Below are 16,435 nucleotides of genomic sequence, written 5' to 3' on the forward strand. Positions count from 1 at the left end.
AGTTACTTCAAAAGAAAGGAATAAGCAGGCCAGACCCTTTCTTCCGAATGACTTCGGTGGTCTGACTTGGCCGCCACTACTCTAGAGTGTGGCGGTCTCGTTCTGCTCCTCTTCCTCCAGTCCCATCTTGTCCTCCAGGGACCGTCACTATGATTTAATTGATATTGACTAATCAACAAAAACGCTGCTTAGTTTTACATTCGTTATTGTTGTTTTTTTCAACCGTCCTACAAGATAGGCATTATTTGTTTTACAGATGAAAACACTGAGGCTCAGAGAGGGACTTTTAAGGTCATCTTCTGGCAGGTGACAGAGCCAGGATTAAAACCCAGGTGAATCCAAAGACCATGCTCTTCCCGTCGCACTTGGTGGCCCACTTAGCCATTTCCAGCCACAGAGCTACGGGTCCCGCAGTCCTGGCGGCGGAAGCACCTCCCCTTATCTCTGTTCTATTCCCAGGACATGATCTTGACTTGGGGTGATGACTAAAACGAGACAGAAATGGTAGCCAGTAAGTTACCAGCCCCACGTCTAGTCCACTGTAGATTCCGGCTGTCGACGCATCTGTTTCGCTCAGGCCTGCAGGTTTTGGCTATAACTCCCTATCTGCTTGCCTAAAATAAACTGGAAAATAAGAAAAGCTTTCACCAAGTTTCCCTACAGAGTAATCACAGGTATATATCCATGCTTCACAAACACACCACTGTCCCCTTAAAAAATGCATGGGCTCTGTGTGGAAAGCAGTGGTTCCTCAAAAAGTTCAACACAGAATTACCATGTGACCTAGCAATTCCATTCCTAGGTATATACCCCAAAGAACAGGCACTCAAACAGATACCTGTACAGAGATGGTCATAGCATTATTCACAATAGCCAAAAGGTGGGAATGACCCAATGTCCATCAGCAGATGAATAAGCAAAATGTGGTATATGCACACAGTAGAATATTATTCAGTCTTAAAAAGGGATGAAGTTCCGACATGCCACAATGTGTATGAACCTTGAAAACATTATGCGAAGCGAAATAAGCCAGACACGAAAGGACAAATATGGTACGATGCCACGTATATGAAAAATATCTAAAATAGGCAATCATAGAGATAGAAAGTAGATGAGCGGTTCCTGGAGGCTGGGGGAAGGAGACGGCGAGTTATTGCTTGATCGTCACAGTTTCTGTCTAGGGTGATGAAAAACTTTGAAAATCGTGATGGTGGCTGTACAACACTGTGAATGTAATTAATGCCACGGAACTATATACTTAACAATGGTGAAGGCGGCAAATTTTATGGGATATAGATATATTTTACTACAGTTAAACAAAAAATGCGTGGGCTGTGAGGAGAGACCGGGTCCCCAGCTCTGCCACGCCCAGGCTGGGTGGGGAGTGTCGGCTCGGCACAGAGGCTCCCGCGCCAGCCCCGTCCGGCTCCACCCGAGCCCCCCGCCCCTGGCTTCGTCCCTGCCTCCTCTCTCGTCTTGTTGTACTGCACATATTGTTTTTAGATTCCTTGAACCTTTTTTGAGAACCAGATGGAGGCACAGACAAATGAGTAACATCCCTTATTTGTTCCGGGTATCCTTCGCTTCTCTATGTGAGGGCAGGGAGCGCACCCCACGAAGGGTTCTTAATTCTTTCCACTTCGAGCTGCTCCGAGGCTGAGTCAAAGGAAATCTGCTTCCTTACCAGGTCGTAACAAGCTGGCGCCCACGGTCAGGCTCCTGCGTGCAGACTTGGGTTTCTCTACTCGGGAGGCTTTGGAATCTAGCATCTCGAAGCTTTATTCGCAAAGATGTTTAGTGGAGTAGGAATTATATTACCAAAAACGGAAACGACCTCAATGTCCAATGAGAGAAACTGGTTACAGGAATTACGGTAGCTGTACTGGGGAGAGTATTCTGCAGCTATGTAAAAATGCATATGATGTCATGTTAAAGAGGGGAGAAATAAACTTTTAGCTTAGATTTGATAGCAGCTATGTAAACACTTTGCAGGATGAAAAACAAAGAATATGCAAAAGATAGTTGAGGTAGTGGTTAGTTCAGCGGGACTATGATGTTTTAATTTTTCTAGTTTTTAAGTATTTTTCTATTGTCTGTTATGCTTAAACACACATAAATACGGCTGTTGTTGTTTTTTTAGAACCATGAGATCAACGGTGTTACTCAACCAGAGACAGACACATGTAGTGATCTCCGACCTGCTCCAACACAGCCTTGTCCGTTGATGCTTGAAAAACAGGCTATCAATCTGCTTTCATCTGAACTTCTCTGTCTTCAAGGGGTTTTAGGAGGATAAATGTGACTCAGCAGAATCATGAGCAGAATCAGGGGCTGGAAGGTGGATGAGGCCAGTGTGCCCACAGCTGAATCTGGAAGCCTCTTGGGAGGGACTGGAGGAGCGGGCTGCTGCCTGCACAGCCTTTCACAGAAATCATGACCGTCTTGTTTACTGCCCCCAGCCCAGCATCCACTCCCTGCGGGCAGGGGCTGCACTCCATCCATCCTGGGGAAGCCCAGCCAGCAGGTTGGCCCAGAGAGAGCCACACAAGCCTGTTGAATAAGCAACTCTCATGGCGCTCCATCTACACTGGCCTTTGCACAGATACTGGCACAGAACAGGGTGCGTCTTAAAGCACCAACATCCATCAGCTTTTGCTTCGTGATCTAACATTTACCAAGGACCTGCAGTGGACAGACATGGGAACGGGCACCTTCGCACACACTGTCTTAACACGACTCCTTGTAGCATGAGCTAGGAAATAAGAAACTCTGAACAGAAAAGAATGAAATTAAAAGACACAAGTCTATTTTTGAAAGTTCTTTAAAACTGAAGCTACTGTGCTGCGAAATGTCTTTCAAAGATAGGGCGGTGGGGTAGTCTTACTTGGATTTCATGATGATATAATTTTAAACAAGGGAGTAAAGCAAAAGTAAGATTCTTTTTATTATTCATTCATTCTCCATAGGTGGGAGAAAGGGGAACATTCAAGAACTGCGCTGTTATACACATCCTCCAAAAGTGGCAATCTCCCACCAAGCAGAGAAAGGATCCCTGGCCTAGCAATTAAAATCATTTGTCTTTTATCCCCTTCTTGCCAAAAAGGACCCCAGCCCTAACTAGTTAATCCCTAACACCCACTGCTACTCCCTGAGTTGCCTGGCAACTGCTGGGAGGCGTGTCAGAGAGCAAGAAAGGCCTAAATAAATGAGCTGGAGCCCAGGCTGCCGCTTGACATGGATAAAGGGGGTTTTTCCGAATGGAGCTGCCTGGCTGCTTGCGGTTCTGTCATTTAAGCGCAGAACAAGTTGGCTTGGCCGATATTGTTAAATATCTTGGGCTTTGCACCTGATATTCTCCGGGTGATTGAAAAATGGGCCACATGCCCTTGCGATTTGCAGCCATTCTCCACTCTGCCAGGCAGTGGCAACCTCCGAAGCCTGAAGACAGGACAGGATGCGATGTGTGCACATGAGCAGGCCGAGGGCCGGCCCCCGGCCTCACACGCGTCACTGTCCCTTATTTCTTTCACCCATCCTTCCATCCACTGTTTCAAAATGTGCTCACTGATGCCTACACTATGCAGGACCCACGCCTGGGGCTGGGAAGGCAGAGAGACAGAGAACATGTGGACCGTGTGGGAACCAGAACAAAGAGACAAGGGAGTGTGATTCAAGGGACCTGGGTTTGGGTGGGTTTGGGAGTCAGGCTGACCTGAGTCTGCCCCCTGGCTCTGCGACTTACCAGGATGTCACCAGCAACCTGAGCCCCGACCTTGGGGGAGGCCGCTGAGCAAGTAGGACACGTGGCGGTAGCTGGACACCCTCGGCGCCTCACTTTCCGACCCGCGGGAGAGCCCTGTGAAATCATTCCCCTGGCCCTGAAGACAGACGCCGCCAGGAGCCAACACAGGTGCTCCCGCCCTGGGACAGGCACACGGCCCCCGGCAGAAGGCGTGGGTGGAAGAGCGGCCCAGCTCCTGGCACGTGGCCGGGCCTCGGCGAGTCGGCTGCCTTCTCCTTCCCTTCTGGGCAGGGGGAAGAGAACGAAGCTTGAGACTCCCCAGCCAGCTGCTTCTGGGCCTCCCTTCCCCAAGAAGAAAGAAAGAAAAAAGGGCCAAGGAGCTAATCTCAAGTGAGCTCGGGACCGTGGGGCAGGAGTTGCCCGTCTCCACCCCCTGGGAGCGGGGCTCGCCCTCTCCTCACAGAGGCAGGCGGGTGCCGCAGGCTCAGCAGGAGCTGGTCCCCAAGCTGTCCCGGGGCAGAGTGGAAAGGACCACCGCCAGTGCTGTCGTGTTTCATGTTTTAAAACACCAGAACTCTGTGACTTCGTGGTGACGTGAGTCTCATGACGGTTCTCACTGGCCCAGGGTGGGAAGCCACTGCGCCACGCCGGTGTGGCACCCCACAAAGCAGTGAGAGTGGATGAGCAGAGGCGCTCTTGTACCCCTGTGGACACACTGCTCCTGCCCTTCACCCGCAGGCTCTCTTTGCCCTCCACCTTGCACTGTTCGCCCCACGCCCGGCAATTTGCCTCAGAGACGCTCCCCTCTGGGCCACCATCTGCTTCTGCCACCATCTTTCCCCCTCACCTTACATATCAAAGGACCTTTTATGTACTCAGATCCTTTGACCCAGTCAACCCACGCCAGGGATTCTGCCTAAGGAAATAAGTCAGCCCATGCACAAGGGTTTATGGAGAGATGTTCATCACAGCGTGGTTTACAATGGTGAGAGAGACGCTGTCAGATGAGAAGGACCTGCGCTGGGGTGATGAGGGAGCCTTGGCACTGGTTCCCGATTTCGGGAACTTGATAAACATCTCTGTGAGTGGGGTCCCAGGCCGCCTTCCTAAGAGCCCCATGGGTGAGGCTGATCCGCAGCCAAGGTGAGAACCATCGGGATCACCTGATGGAATATGTGGAGCCGTCATAAGTGATGTTTAAGATGAGTTTTTGCAGGGTGTGAATAAGTGCTTCCAACATACTAATAAAACACAAAACCAAAGAACTGGGAACTGGATTGCTTTGCCAGTAATATCTCAACTGTCTAAAAGTAAAAAACCAAAAGACGGAAACAAAAACCAACCCCAAAATAACCCTAGAACCTGGGTAGAAACACGCGAGCATGTTAACTCTAGATGACAGGATTATGGTGCCTTCTCATTCCTAGTCCTCTGTTACTGCAAACATCTTTTTACCAAGAGCAGGTGCTCTTTTTATAACCAGAGAAACAGCAAAAAGACAGGCCCAAGGAGGCCAGCCTGCTCCCTCGGCACTGTGCTGCCTGCCACCCCGGGGGCTCTCCAAGGCACCGCACCCCTGTGGCCAGTGCCCCCGACCCTTCACCCCTTCTTGGGTTCACATGTGCTTTGCAGTCCTTCTTTTAATTAATGCCCTGAATGATCTTGCATGGGAAATGTGGTTATCTCATTTTTCAGATTAGGAGAATTGGCTAAAATTAAATCTATGGTTTAAAAACCATCTGAGTTACATAGTGATGACGCTCGGTCAGAAAATTTCAGGCCCTCTGACTTCCCTCTTGGCCTTATAGGAAAAAAAAAAAAACCACCCCAAAACATTCTGGTACAGATGAATAGGACTGAAAGCATGGCAAATCTGCTGTATTTCAGTGATTCTAAGATGCAAATTTCTTCACATCGTAACACCTCTAAAACGCGGATGTCGCGCAGTTGATGGCATCCTTCAGTTATAATCGGAAGCCCTCCTTTCCCTCTCTTAACAGTACATAAAGTAATGGTACCTCCTAAGATTGACGCAATGAAATGTGCCATGTTTACGACCAAACCCATCATCCTAGTCTCAAAATACTACTTTTAATAGCTATATAGTATTCGTCACAGGCACGTACTTTACTTAACCGGTTGCCTATTACGGACATTTAGCCTGTTCCATGGTTTTACCATTATATGCATTGCTACTGGCGACGCCTTTGCAGTAAGCTTTCCCTTTTTCTACTATGGACATCACCATTCTCTCCCAGGTCCATGCCTTGGGAGACATTTTGACATTTCTTGCCCCTCATCTCCATATTTTATCTATTACAATCCTCATCTGGTCATTTCTTCTTCATGGCACTTTCTCCTGGGGTAACCACTGGAGGGCTCTCTTCTGAGCTCCCGTAACAGCTCACAGGTTCCTTCCGTCCATCACTGTATTACTGTTCAGACATGACTTCAGTCACATGGCATCTCTGCTCAAAAAATTATACTCCTTGCAGGGACGTTCATACTCCTATCCCAGCATCCAAGGCTCTGTCAGATTTGGCTACGGTCACTCCTGCAGCCTCATCTTCCCACCTCAATCCATGATTCCAGACAAAGTGGCCACGAGGGGTCCTGCCTCCAAGCCTTTGCTCACTCGGTTAACTCCACACCGACCACAGGAGGAGATTCTGTCTTCCTTTTCCCAAACCTTACCCATTAGGCTCAGGCCAAGTTTCATTTTTCCTGTGAAATGTTTTATGGCTCATTTGATCCTTATAACCATCTGGAGATGTAGGATGACAGGTATTCCTATCATTTCACAGGTGAAGAAACTGAACTTTAAAGAGATTAAGTGGCTTGCTCAAGGTCATACAGCTTATAAGTACAAAGATGGGCTTTAAACTCCAGGGCTTCCTCCTTAAATCCAAGTGCAACTACAACCATAAACTTTTCTGAAGGAGCAACTTGTGCCCTGATCACGTACCCAGCAATATGTACCAAGATTCGACAGCCTCTGGGTTCTAGACAGATATATGACAACCATGGGATCATGTCCCTCAGTTCTCAGCACTGAGGACTGAGCCAGCTGCCCCATTCTCATTTCAGAGATGAGAAGACAATTATACCCCTCTCAAAACAACGTCGAATCCGGCTGGTTCGTCCAGGCCCAAGGTCAGGACAAAGAATTAGAGCCGTCTCACTCAGAGACAAGCAGGACATGGGGTGCTTGCTTTAAACTGAAGGGTTTTAGAGGTACTAAGGGGAGTATTTCTCAGGAAACAAAAAGTGCATCCCTTCTGTTACGTGACCATGACGTTGCCTGGAGCCGAGGCAACCCAGAAAGTCAGGCCTAAGTGCTGGACGGAGGACGGGCGCAAGGAGGGTGGTGGCATTAGGCTGCTGCTCCCTGAGCACCCGCTGCCAGGCCACTTCTCAGAGAGTATGGCCTGGGTGAAGAGAGAACAAGGTGTTCGCTATCACCCTGTGTTTCTCTTAGACCCGTGATTCACAGCAGTCAAAAAAAAAAATCCTTACCCAACAGGCGGTGTACCCTGTGCGGGTCCCCAACACCCAATCCAACTAGGCCGGATGTGGCTGTCACCACCCACCTGCTCGGGACGGAGGGAGTTCTGTGCTCCTGGGAGGAAAGGGCCATCAGCAAGGTCCCCCTCCAATGTTCTCTCCTACACAAAGTGACGCACAGAGTGATCCCCGGGCCAATTCTCCATTCTCCTTGACCAAGAGCCAAGAGTAGGCTGAGTCAAGGGGTATCTGAAGCAAACTTCTTATTGAAGCTGGGAGAGCTGGTACTTTCATTGGTTTTAGGGCTGACCTGATGTCTTCATATCCCAGCACTAGCTACGCACCCCACGGGGCAAGCGGGGAACAAGAACGAGGCAATGGGGGCCCAGAAAGTCTGAAGGACCACGGAGGCGGGTCACGTTATTGCCCCGTCCTCAGCTTACTTTACAGTCACATACACCAAGGCCACTGTGGGGGACTCTAAGAAGTGAATCCCCAGGGTGACAAGCTTTCTCCACGTGGGGAAGCGGCCCCCCCACAGGAAAGGGCAGCGGGGCCCAGCGGGAACCCACGGGCTTTGGCACCCTCGGGCTCCTCGACCCGCTTAGTGCAGGGGGATGACTGCGGCTACCTGGGCTGGCTGTGCGCCCCGGAGAGGGCCCAGCGCTGAGTTAACGCAATCGGCGCTGCTGGCCGGGGGGTGCGGGGTCTCTACGTTCACAGGCGCACTCAGGGCTTCACGCGCGGCGGCACCGCTGCCTCGTGACACTCCCCCGGCCCCACGCCCTAGAGACATGCGCCTCTTCTTGTGACCTCCACAACCAGGCGAACGGTGGGTTTCTTGCGAGCCCCTCGCGGGCCCCGAGGCACATCTCTTAGCCCTGACCAAACGCAGGTTTATAACGTGCCAAGGAGCTACTCACCGGCTCAATTTTCAGGGCGTTGCGGTAACTGCCGAAGAAGGCGGCCTGGGCCTTGAGGAAGGCTCTGGCCACACCGTCGCCCGTGGTCGTGGAGACCTTCTTCAGCCGGTTCTTCAGTGCGGAGATCTGGGGACCGAGAGAAAGGAGGTACAGGTTGAAGGCAGGGTCGGAGGAGGATGGCTGGCCGAGAGCTCTAGAAAATCCCTGGCAGGGGATCGATTTGCTATCTCAGTAACGATGCTTTCAGTATGAGGGCAGGGTTTGGAAATTTAAATGAATGAACAAAAACAGAAACAAAACCATTTTCTAAGCAGTTACAATGTGTCAGGTAAGTGCTACACGGAAGATGTGAAATGTAATTCTTTCGACAACCCTGCAAGGAAGGGATTTGTGTCCCGATCCTCCAAGGGTGAGCCGGCCACAGAGAGGTTAGGCTACGCGCCTCGGGGCGAACCTAAGGAGCGGCCAAGTTGGAACCTGAACTGAAGTCCTGTAATCTGACCCAAAACTACACAAAGATTTTTAGTTCCACTTCCATTTCCTCTTCAAATTACTTATAAGTATTAAAAATAAATGACTTATTTGTAATGCTTAATGTGTATTAGATATCATTAATAAATATACATTATGTAGCTCACACCTACACTCTAGAGGAATAGTAGCGGCTTACAGACAAGCACTCACAGTTAAAAGAAAACAGACAAGAAAGCCATGGCAACAGGAAAAGTAGCCAGGAATAGATTCAGTATATAAAGATAAGCCATAAGGTCTTACACGATGTCTAGAAATGAATTGTAAATTTGACTTAAGAGCCTCCTAGTGGTCAAAGCAAAAAGGGATACATGGGTTGTGAGATTCTTTGAGTCCACGAATTACAAATAAACCGGCTGCACAACTGAACACAGATTTTCCTGAAAGCGAGAACTGAATAAGATTTCTCCTGAGTCCTCAGGGTAGGAATGACTATGGCACGATGGCTGTCGCCCTCGACATCAGAGACACCAAGCTTTCTGACATGCCCTTCACTCATCTCGGGATGCCACACTGCACGACTCCTGGACACACCGTTCACGCCCTGTCCCACGAGAAAGGTGCTCCTGGAACTGCGCAATGTGGGGCCTCGAGTTATTCATGTACTCAACGAATATTTATTACCGCTTGAGTGCCCGGGACATGTTAGGTGTTGAGGATACAAAGGTAAACCAAACCAGACATAGGCTCTGCCCTCATTAAGCTCACACTCTAGGGAGGAAATACTGTCACCAATACTGTGACATTGCTACTGTGACAGGCCTGTGATAGAACTCACCAAGGAGGTCACGGAAGGCTTCCTGGAGGCAAACGGGCTTGGATCGAGAGCTGGAGGATGAGCTGAAGGAGTCCCCTCAGCAAAGGGGGAAGGAGCACAGGGACTAGCATCTGCAAAGCCCCTGTGGTGAGGGGAGTTCAGAGAACAGAAAGGCCTGGAGAGAACGAGGGGTCTATGGCTTAAAATGAGCTGAGAGAAAGGGAGGTGTCTGAAGAGCTTGTGAGCGCACTCAGGAATTTTTTGCTTCATCCTGAGAGAAATGTAAAGCTAATGACTGACTTAAGCATGCAGATGACATATCAAGGGCATGTCTCAGGAATCTGTAAGGGGCTTAAAGGACTATCTAGTGGCGTGACGTTATTTAAGGATAACATTTAGGGTAAAATTTAAGGATAAAATAGAAAATTAAACGCAGGTGGTCTATGAATCATCTACAAATTTTTAATGTGAATGAGTGATGATCAATTTTTTTGACCATAGGCTCCACGGCGTTTCTCAGAATCTGAAAGGTGCCAGAGAACTTAAAAAATACTAAGAATCACTGATCTGGGATGGACTATGTATACTTTATAAATTCTCCATGAATGTTATTTCTTACTACTGAGCTTCTGATAAGGGATTTTTAAATAGCTTATTAGGATGCACTTTACATACCGTAAAATTCACTCATTTAAAGTATATATAGTTCAGTGGTGCTTTTAGTGACAAGCCCGCACAACTGTCCCTATTGTCTGATCCCAGAACACCTTCATCACTCCCAAAAGAAAACTCACCTTAACTGTTGTCACTTCTCACTCCCCACCGATCCTCCCCGTTCCGCTCACTCCAGGGCTAGGTAACCATTAATCCACTTCTTCTCTCTATGGATCTACCTATCCTGGCAAGTTCATATAAACACAATCATACGGCATAGGGTCTTTTGTGACTGGCTTCTTTCATTCGGCATCATGCTCATTATGAATAGGTCCCTCCGTGGTGCACCACTTAGCGATACTTCACTCTCGTAGCCGACTAGCATTCCATGGTAGGGATATACCACATTAATTTAGTATCAGTTGATGGGCCATCTGGGTTGTTTCCACTTTTTGGCTACCGTAAATAATGCTGCTATGAGCATTCAGGCAGAAGCTAAAAGGACGCATGGAACATGGTGCTTTGCACATAGCAGGCCATCAATAAGTTTACTGAGTAGGAGGGGATAATCTTGCTCTGCTGCCACAGGGCTGCGTGTCTGTCGACTGAGTGAAGGGAGACTGGCATCCTTCTCTGGTAAGTGAGAAGTGATGGGAACGTGTGTGGAGGGGTGGCCGCCCCCTCTGTTTGGAGGCAGAGGCCAAGGAAAACAGTTTTCCTCCGGAAGCAGTTTGGATGTTCTCTTAATACCCAGGTGCAGAGAGCCGGTCTACTGTGATCTCCCCTGGTCTGGGACACACGAGCCCCAGCACCACAGTGGCGGGCGCCCATGAGGAGCACGCAGGCCACGTGGCACCCAGGCAGACTCTGCCGTGGGCTTTCAACTTGAAATAGCAATGCGAGAAAGACACGTGCCTTATTACGACGTTAAAAATACTGCCGACTCCCCACCCTCCAAGTAAGAAAAATCCTGCCCCTCCCGGGCACTAGGGTGGCATTTCCACCCCCTGAAATGGCGCACGCCACTGTCGCACTTCCTCTGGCTCCTCAAAGGCCTTGGGCCACCTGTGCTGCAGATTACTCCTCGCTTAACCTTCCCTGGCCTTGCCCGTTCATCCGGGAGGTGTTTAATTACCTTGGGTTCACAAGCTGCGCTTCAGGTGAGCCTCTCCTAATGGCCTCATTACCATTTTACACAGAGAGGTAGTCCCGATCTTAACTGAGCAAATACGAGTATGTGCCTTCCTGCCCGCCTAGCTGGTCTGCGACCAGCCAAGTGGTCCTGGGCTCTTGGTGCCCCTGTGACCACTGAGGCCAAGACTTCTGAAGACCTCTCCTCACCCTGCAACACGGAAAAGCTTTTGTCAGCACTTCAAACTTCGAAACTTCAAGTACAGGCGCATCTGATAACTGGCGATGGCATTCTGTCCCTTAAATAAAACGGAGGAAGAAAATCTAAGGCTTAAGTAACCCGCAGTCATACATCTAAAGCTGAACTTGCCCCGAGTACTCCCGAGGGTGCTGGTCAGATCATTAGCATCGGGGCTCATCAGGCATGAGTTGGGGGTGACGGAAACGCCGATGAGGATGGCTTCCTCCTTTAATCGGGTATCATAGGGGGCAGACAGAAAACAAAGGGAAGAGAGTACGGAATTGAATCCATCAGCTCCTCCGAAGCGCCCGCTCCTCCTCCGGCCCGCCTCCGTCACTGCAGCATCGTCCGAGCAGTCTCACAAGCCAGGTTCGGATGTGGATTCCATACCTCTTTCCCTTCCCACACCCATTCTCCATGTCTTATCCACACCACCCCAAGTACGTCCTGCATCTGCCCCTCCTCTCAGGGACCACGACCCTGGCCCTGCACGGTCCGCCTCCACCCACCCTCTCTGGCCCAGGTTGGTGGAGTAGGTTCCTGGACGGGCTCTCTGCCTTCAGTCTCCTCTCAACGCCGTCCACCTAGAGCTGTCCTCGTCATCTCGGGAAAACATGAATCTGACCACTTCGATTCCTCCCTCCAAACCCTTCGATGCCCCACCCTTGGCCGCCAGCACCTTCAGAAAAACATCCCAACTCCTTAGAGCAGTCCCCAGGCCTTCCTCATTTCTCACCTGGCCTCGTTTTCGTCGACCCCACTTACAGTTATACTTGACTGACACTGGATTGCCATCGAGAAGCACATGACTCTCCAGCCCATGCACGTGCCGACAACCCAGAGTGTCCCTTGTCCCTTCCTGCTCTGCTTGCGAACACCCCTTCACCTCTAAAAGACCATCCAGGGATCCAATGGGCGCCGATTAAGTAAATTATGCCGCATCCTCACAATGAACTACTGCGGAGCTACTAAGAAAGAACGTGGCAGTGCTTTGCACCGACATGAAAAGGTGTCCACGAAATATTCCCAAATGGCGGAAAGTATGCAAGTCGCAGAGCGGTATGTACAGCATGAATCATTTAAAAATTATATATGTACATATATGTAGTATAAATCTAAAATGCCATATATCAAGCTTTAACCATGCAGAGATGCTTTCTATTTTATGAACTTTTGATTGTTTTGATTATCCTTTATAAAAAAGCATATGTTACTTCTATAATAAAGAATTTAAATGAGGTATTTTTCTTTAATAGTCAAATTAAACACTGCCTTGGGTTAAGGGAAAGAGGGAATCCAGATGGTCCCTCATCTGTGAAGTTTTCCCTAACCCCAAAGACGGGGTTAACGATGCCCCGCCTGGGCCCCCCCGGAGCGCGAAGGGGATTCTTCGGTGAGCTGCAGTGTCTAACATCTTTCCTGAGAGTCTCAGAGTCCCCAGCAGGTCCAGTGGTTCTTGGCCCAGTGTCGTGACTCAGCACTTTCTGCTGAATGAAAGAACAGATGAGTATTTTGGCATCTTGAAAGGCACGTCCGGTGGCTGCGCCTCTGTGCTGGAAAGAAAGTCTAGGATCACGCTCTCCAGAGATTGATCAGCAGAAGGAACTGGTCTCAGTTAGGAAAGACGGGACGAGAAATTAATACTCCCCCACTTCCTCTCTGCTGAAGGCCATCATTGGGAGGCGACCAAAACTGCAGGGAGAATGAACCTGTGGATGCTGAATGAGGGCAAGTGGACAATCGGCCAGTCTTATGCAACGCTGCAAACGCGACGTGCCCAGGTGCAAACGCAGTGTTCCCCATCCCAGCCCGCGGCCCGCTCCCTTTCACCTGGGCCCTGGAGGCCCCACCTCGCAGGTCTCTTGGCTTCACCTGCTCCTCTATCCCCACGCACTCCTCAGGGAGGAGACTGTAAAGCTTGAATCGTGTAAGCCTAAGACTGGAAACCTGGCCTCCCCACTTTCTTAACCTTTCTGAGCTTCAGTTTCCTCTGCTCTAAAATGAGGAATCTGCAAAAAAAAAAAAAAAAAAAAAAAAAAAAGTACATGGTGAAGATTAAAATATAATGAACGTAAAATGGATAATGGATATAGTGGACGGCCTAGCTTCTGGTGAGTAGTTCGGGTTTGACCTTTCACCTGGACTACGGCAACGGTCTTTCAGCTGGTGGCCCACCCTCTATTTCCTTCTTGGTCAAATGCATCCTTTGCACTGAACCATCTAAAACAAGAGGTTGAATCTTATTACTCCCTTACTCCGAAACTCGCAGTAGTTCCATACTAACACGAAGTCCACACGCCTTAGCACGATATTCAAGGCCTTCCGTGGGCTCAGCTCAAGTTCCGCTTCCGATGTCATTTTCTATTCAATTTCAGAGGTCGCGAAACCATCCCGAAGCCTGGGATATTCTTCATCCCACTCTCTAACAAAACTCTTCTATTTGAAAACAGCCTCCGACTTTCTGCGGCGCCCTCGGTCACAATGAGGTCACACTAACCTGTGCCTTTGGTTGAGGCCTGAACTTTGCAGGCCCCGTCGTGCAGATGTGCCGGGAACAGAGCTGCACAGGACCAGGGCCCAGCTCCCGGCAGCTCGCCGTCAAGCTTCCCCAGACCAGCCACAAGTTAACTTATTAGAGCTTCAAACGGGAACTCTCATATTGTATACATCATCATCCTATTATTTAGCCTTTTATATAACCTTTTACATTCCTCCCCTCTGGAATTCCCTTGCAATTCATACTGGCGCTCAACAAATATAGGTTTCTTTATCACTTGGCTGCAACTTGCGAGGGGAAGGAAAGAATAAGCATGGCATACTGTTCACCCATCCACCTCTAAGACGCGCCTGCCCATCTCTTTCCACCAGTGCTGGCACCTTAAGATCTCTCGGCGGCCTCCCTACTGCTCTGAGGTAAAAGACTAAAGTCCCAGGCTGGCCTGCAAGGCTCTGAGGTGCTCAGCCACAGCCTCTTTCAGATGCCAGCCTCCCACATGCCCTGCATGGCTCCAGCCACACCTTCCAGGCTCCAGCGCGCTGGCCTCCCTCGCACGCCCCGGCCTCGGCGGGGCTGGCTCCGCTGTCTGCAGTATTCTCGCCACTATCACCCCCTTGCCTCGAATTCAGCATGGTCTAAGAGGACTTTCCTCAGATTATCTATCATCTGTGTTGTCCGATGTGGCAGCTGCAACTGAGAACTTGAGATGTGGCTCGTGTGACTGAGGAATTGAATTTTATTTCATTTTAACCAACTGAAATAGCCACATGTGGATACCAGCTATCACGCTGGACGGCGCAGAGTCCTAGATCCGCTACTACTCATCCTTCAGATCTCAGCTCAAATATCATGTCCTCAGCCTGACGCCCTCAGACTAGACCAAGGTTCACCTGTTTTATATTCTCGCTGTACCTTTCCTTCAGAGACACATGGCAATGTGTAATGATGCATTTACTGACAATCTAGGATGTGTTTGTCTCTTCGGTTAGACCGAACGTTTTAGGAAGGCAGGGAGCACGGCCACCCCCAGTGCTGGCACACCTCAGTAGACAATGTTTTTCTACAGGCCCGACTCAAGCCACCCTGAGGGGTGCGGGGGCACTTTCCTGGGGTTACAGTAACTGCTCAGTGTCAGATCGTAGTTAAAAGATTTTTGGGGGGAGAAGGGGATAAATCAGACACCTAGCAGTAGCTAGGAGAGAGAGAGAGAGAATCATAATTTCTTTTCTCCTTTTAAAAATGCCCCTTAAGAACTAGGGTAAACCAATTCTTCCTTTCCTGAATAAACCAGACATCAAGGCTTTGCTACGAGTAAGATCTCCTGGAGAACGTCTCAGTGTGGAGAGGGCAGAGGGGAGCCCTGCCCTGTTTTCCCGTTCACACTGGCTGCTTTCCTCTGCTACCTTCGCATAGACACAGTGTACCTACCTGTGCCTTAGTTCTTGCCTCAAACTGGAAGCAAAAGGCCTTGGCGTATAAAGGCGATCTCATCCCATTCACTTTCCCAGTAACAGTTTCTGGGAAAACCAGAAATGTGTCTGGAGAAAGGAACGACAATGAGCATTTATGAAGCACCCTACTAGGTACCAAATGCCATGGCAGGTGTTTTCATATCTAGCGTTGTATCAGAATTTCAGAATGACTGGGCTAGGCACGTACAGTTATCTCCACTGTACAGATGAAGAAAGTGAGCTTCGGCCCCATGTCACACAGTTCGTGTAGCAAGGGGCAGAGGTCAAAGTGAAGCCCAAGTCTGTCTTCCTCCAAAGTCTGTGCTAGTCCATTATTTCTCACTGTCGCCAGGATTTCTTAGACCAGCAACTTAGGTTTATCCATGATACTGGTTTATTTCTTTCCCTAACTTAATATATTTCTATTATTGCTTCCTCTCATTCCTTGCTTTTGTTTCTTGAGAACAGGGTTGTTCCTTGACCTCATTGGCTTTCATTGCTTCTTCTGCATCCCATTTTCCCCTCAAAGATACCGCTTCTGCATGGGGGAGTGGAGTCCGTGCTAGCTGTGCGGGGCTCTGAGCTGGAGCCGGCTCTGCCCCGAGGGGCCCAGGCCTCTGCTCCCTTCGTCTCTCCTCACCTCTCGTGGGCTGAGTATTAAGTCAAAAAGTTAGAGGCAAATGTTACAATTCTAAGAGGCGTTTTGTCAGACAAAAGGATCAGTTCTCATTACGTGAAAGCTACTTCGCTATCTGCTATGATAGCTCTGCTGAACATCCTTTGAAGGAACTATCCAAGAGCTTAAGATGATTTTCTTTGAGTAAAAAAGTACCATTTAAAAACAAAAACAAAAAGGCTCATTTCCAGTACCTGCCAAACAAAGCCCAGGACACGAGTGTCCTCTAGCCACTCCCCACGAGTGTAACCCGTACCCAGCACTTGAAACTGAAACACGCGGTAGCAAAGACTTTTTCATTTTCCTATTTGCAAAATCCTCCTCCAAA

General features: G+C 49.3%; 1 protein-coding gene across 27 annotated transcripts in view; it reads right to left on the reverse strand.

The window, feature by feature from the left end:
* Positions 1-16,435, reverse strand: part of DENND1A (DENN domain containing 1A) — a 459,444-nt gene that overhangs the window by 139,645 nt on the left and 303,364 nt on the right. For all 27 annotated transcript variants that reach the window (XM_039861385.1, XM_039861390.1, XM_039861381.1 and 24 more), the window contains one exon: positions 8,170-8,295. In XM_039861385.1, coding sequence (XP_039717319.1) covers positions 8,170-8,295 — 126 coding nt within the window. The remainder of the gene's footprint in view (positions 1-8,169; positions 8,296-16,435) is intronic.

Source organism: Pteropus medius, unplaced genomic scaffold (genome assembly GCF_902729225.1).
Source record: "Pteropus medius unplaced genomic scaffold, Ma_sr-lr_union100, whole genome shotgun sequence".
In the NCBI taxonomy this organism is placed as follows: Eukaryota; Metazoa; Chordata; class Mammalia; order Chiroptera; family Pteropodidae; genus Pteropus; species Pteropus medius.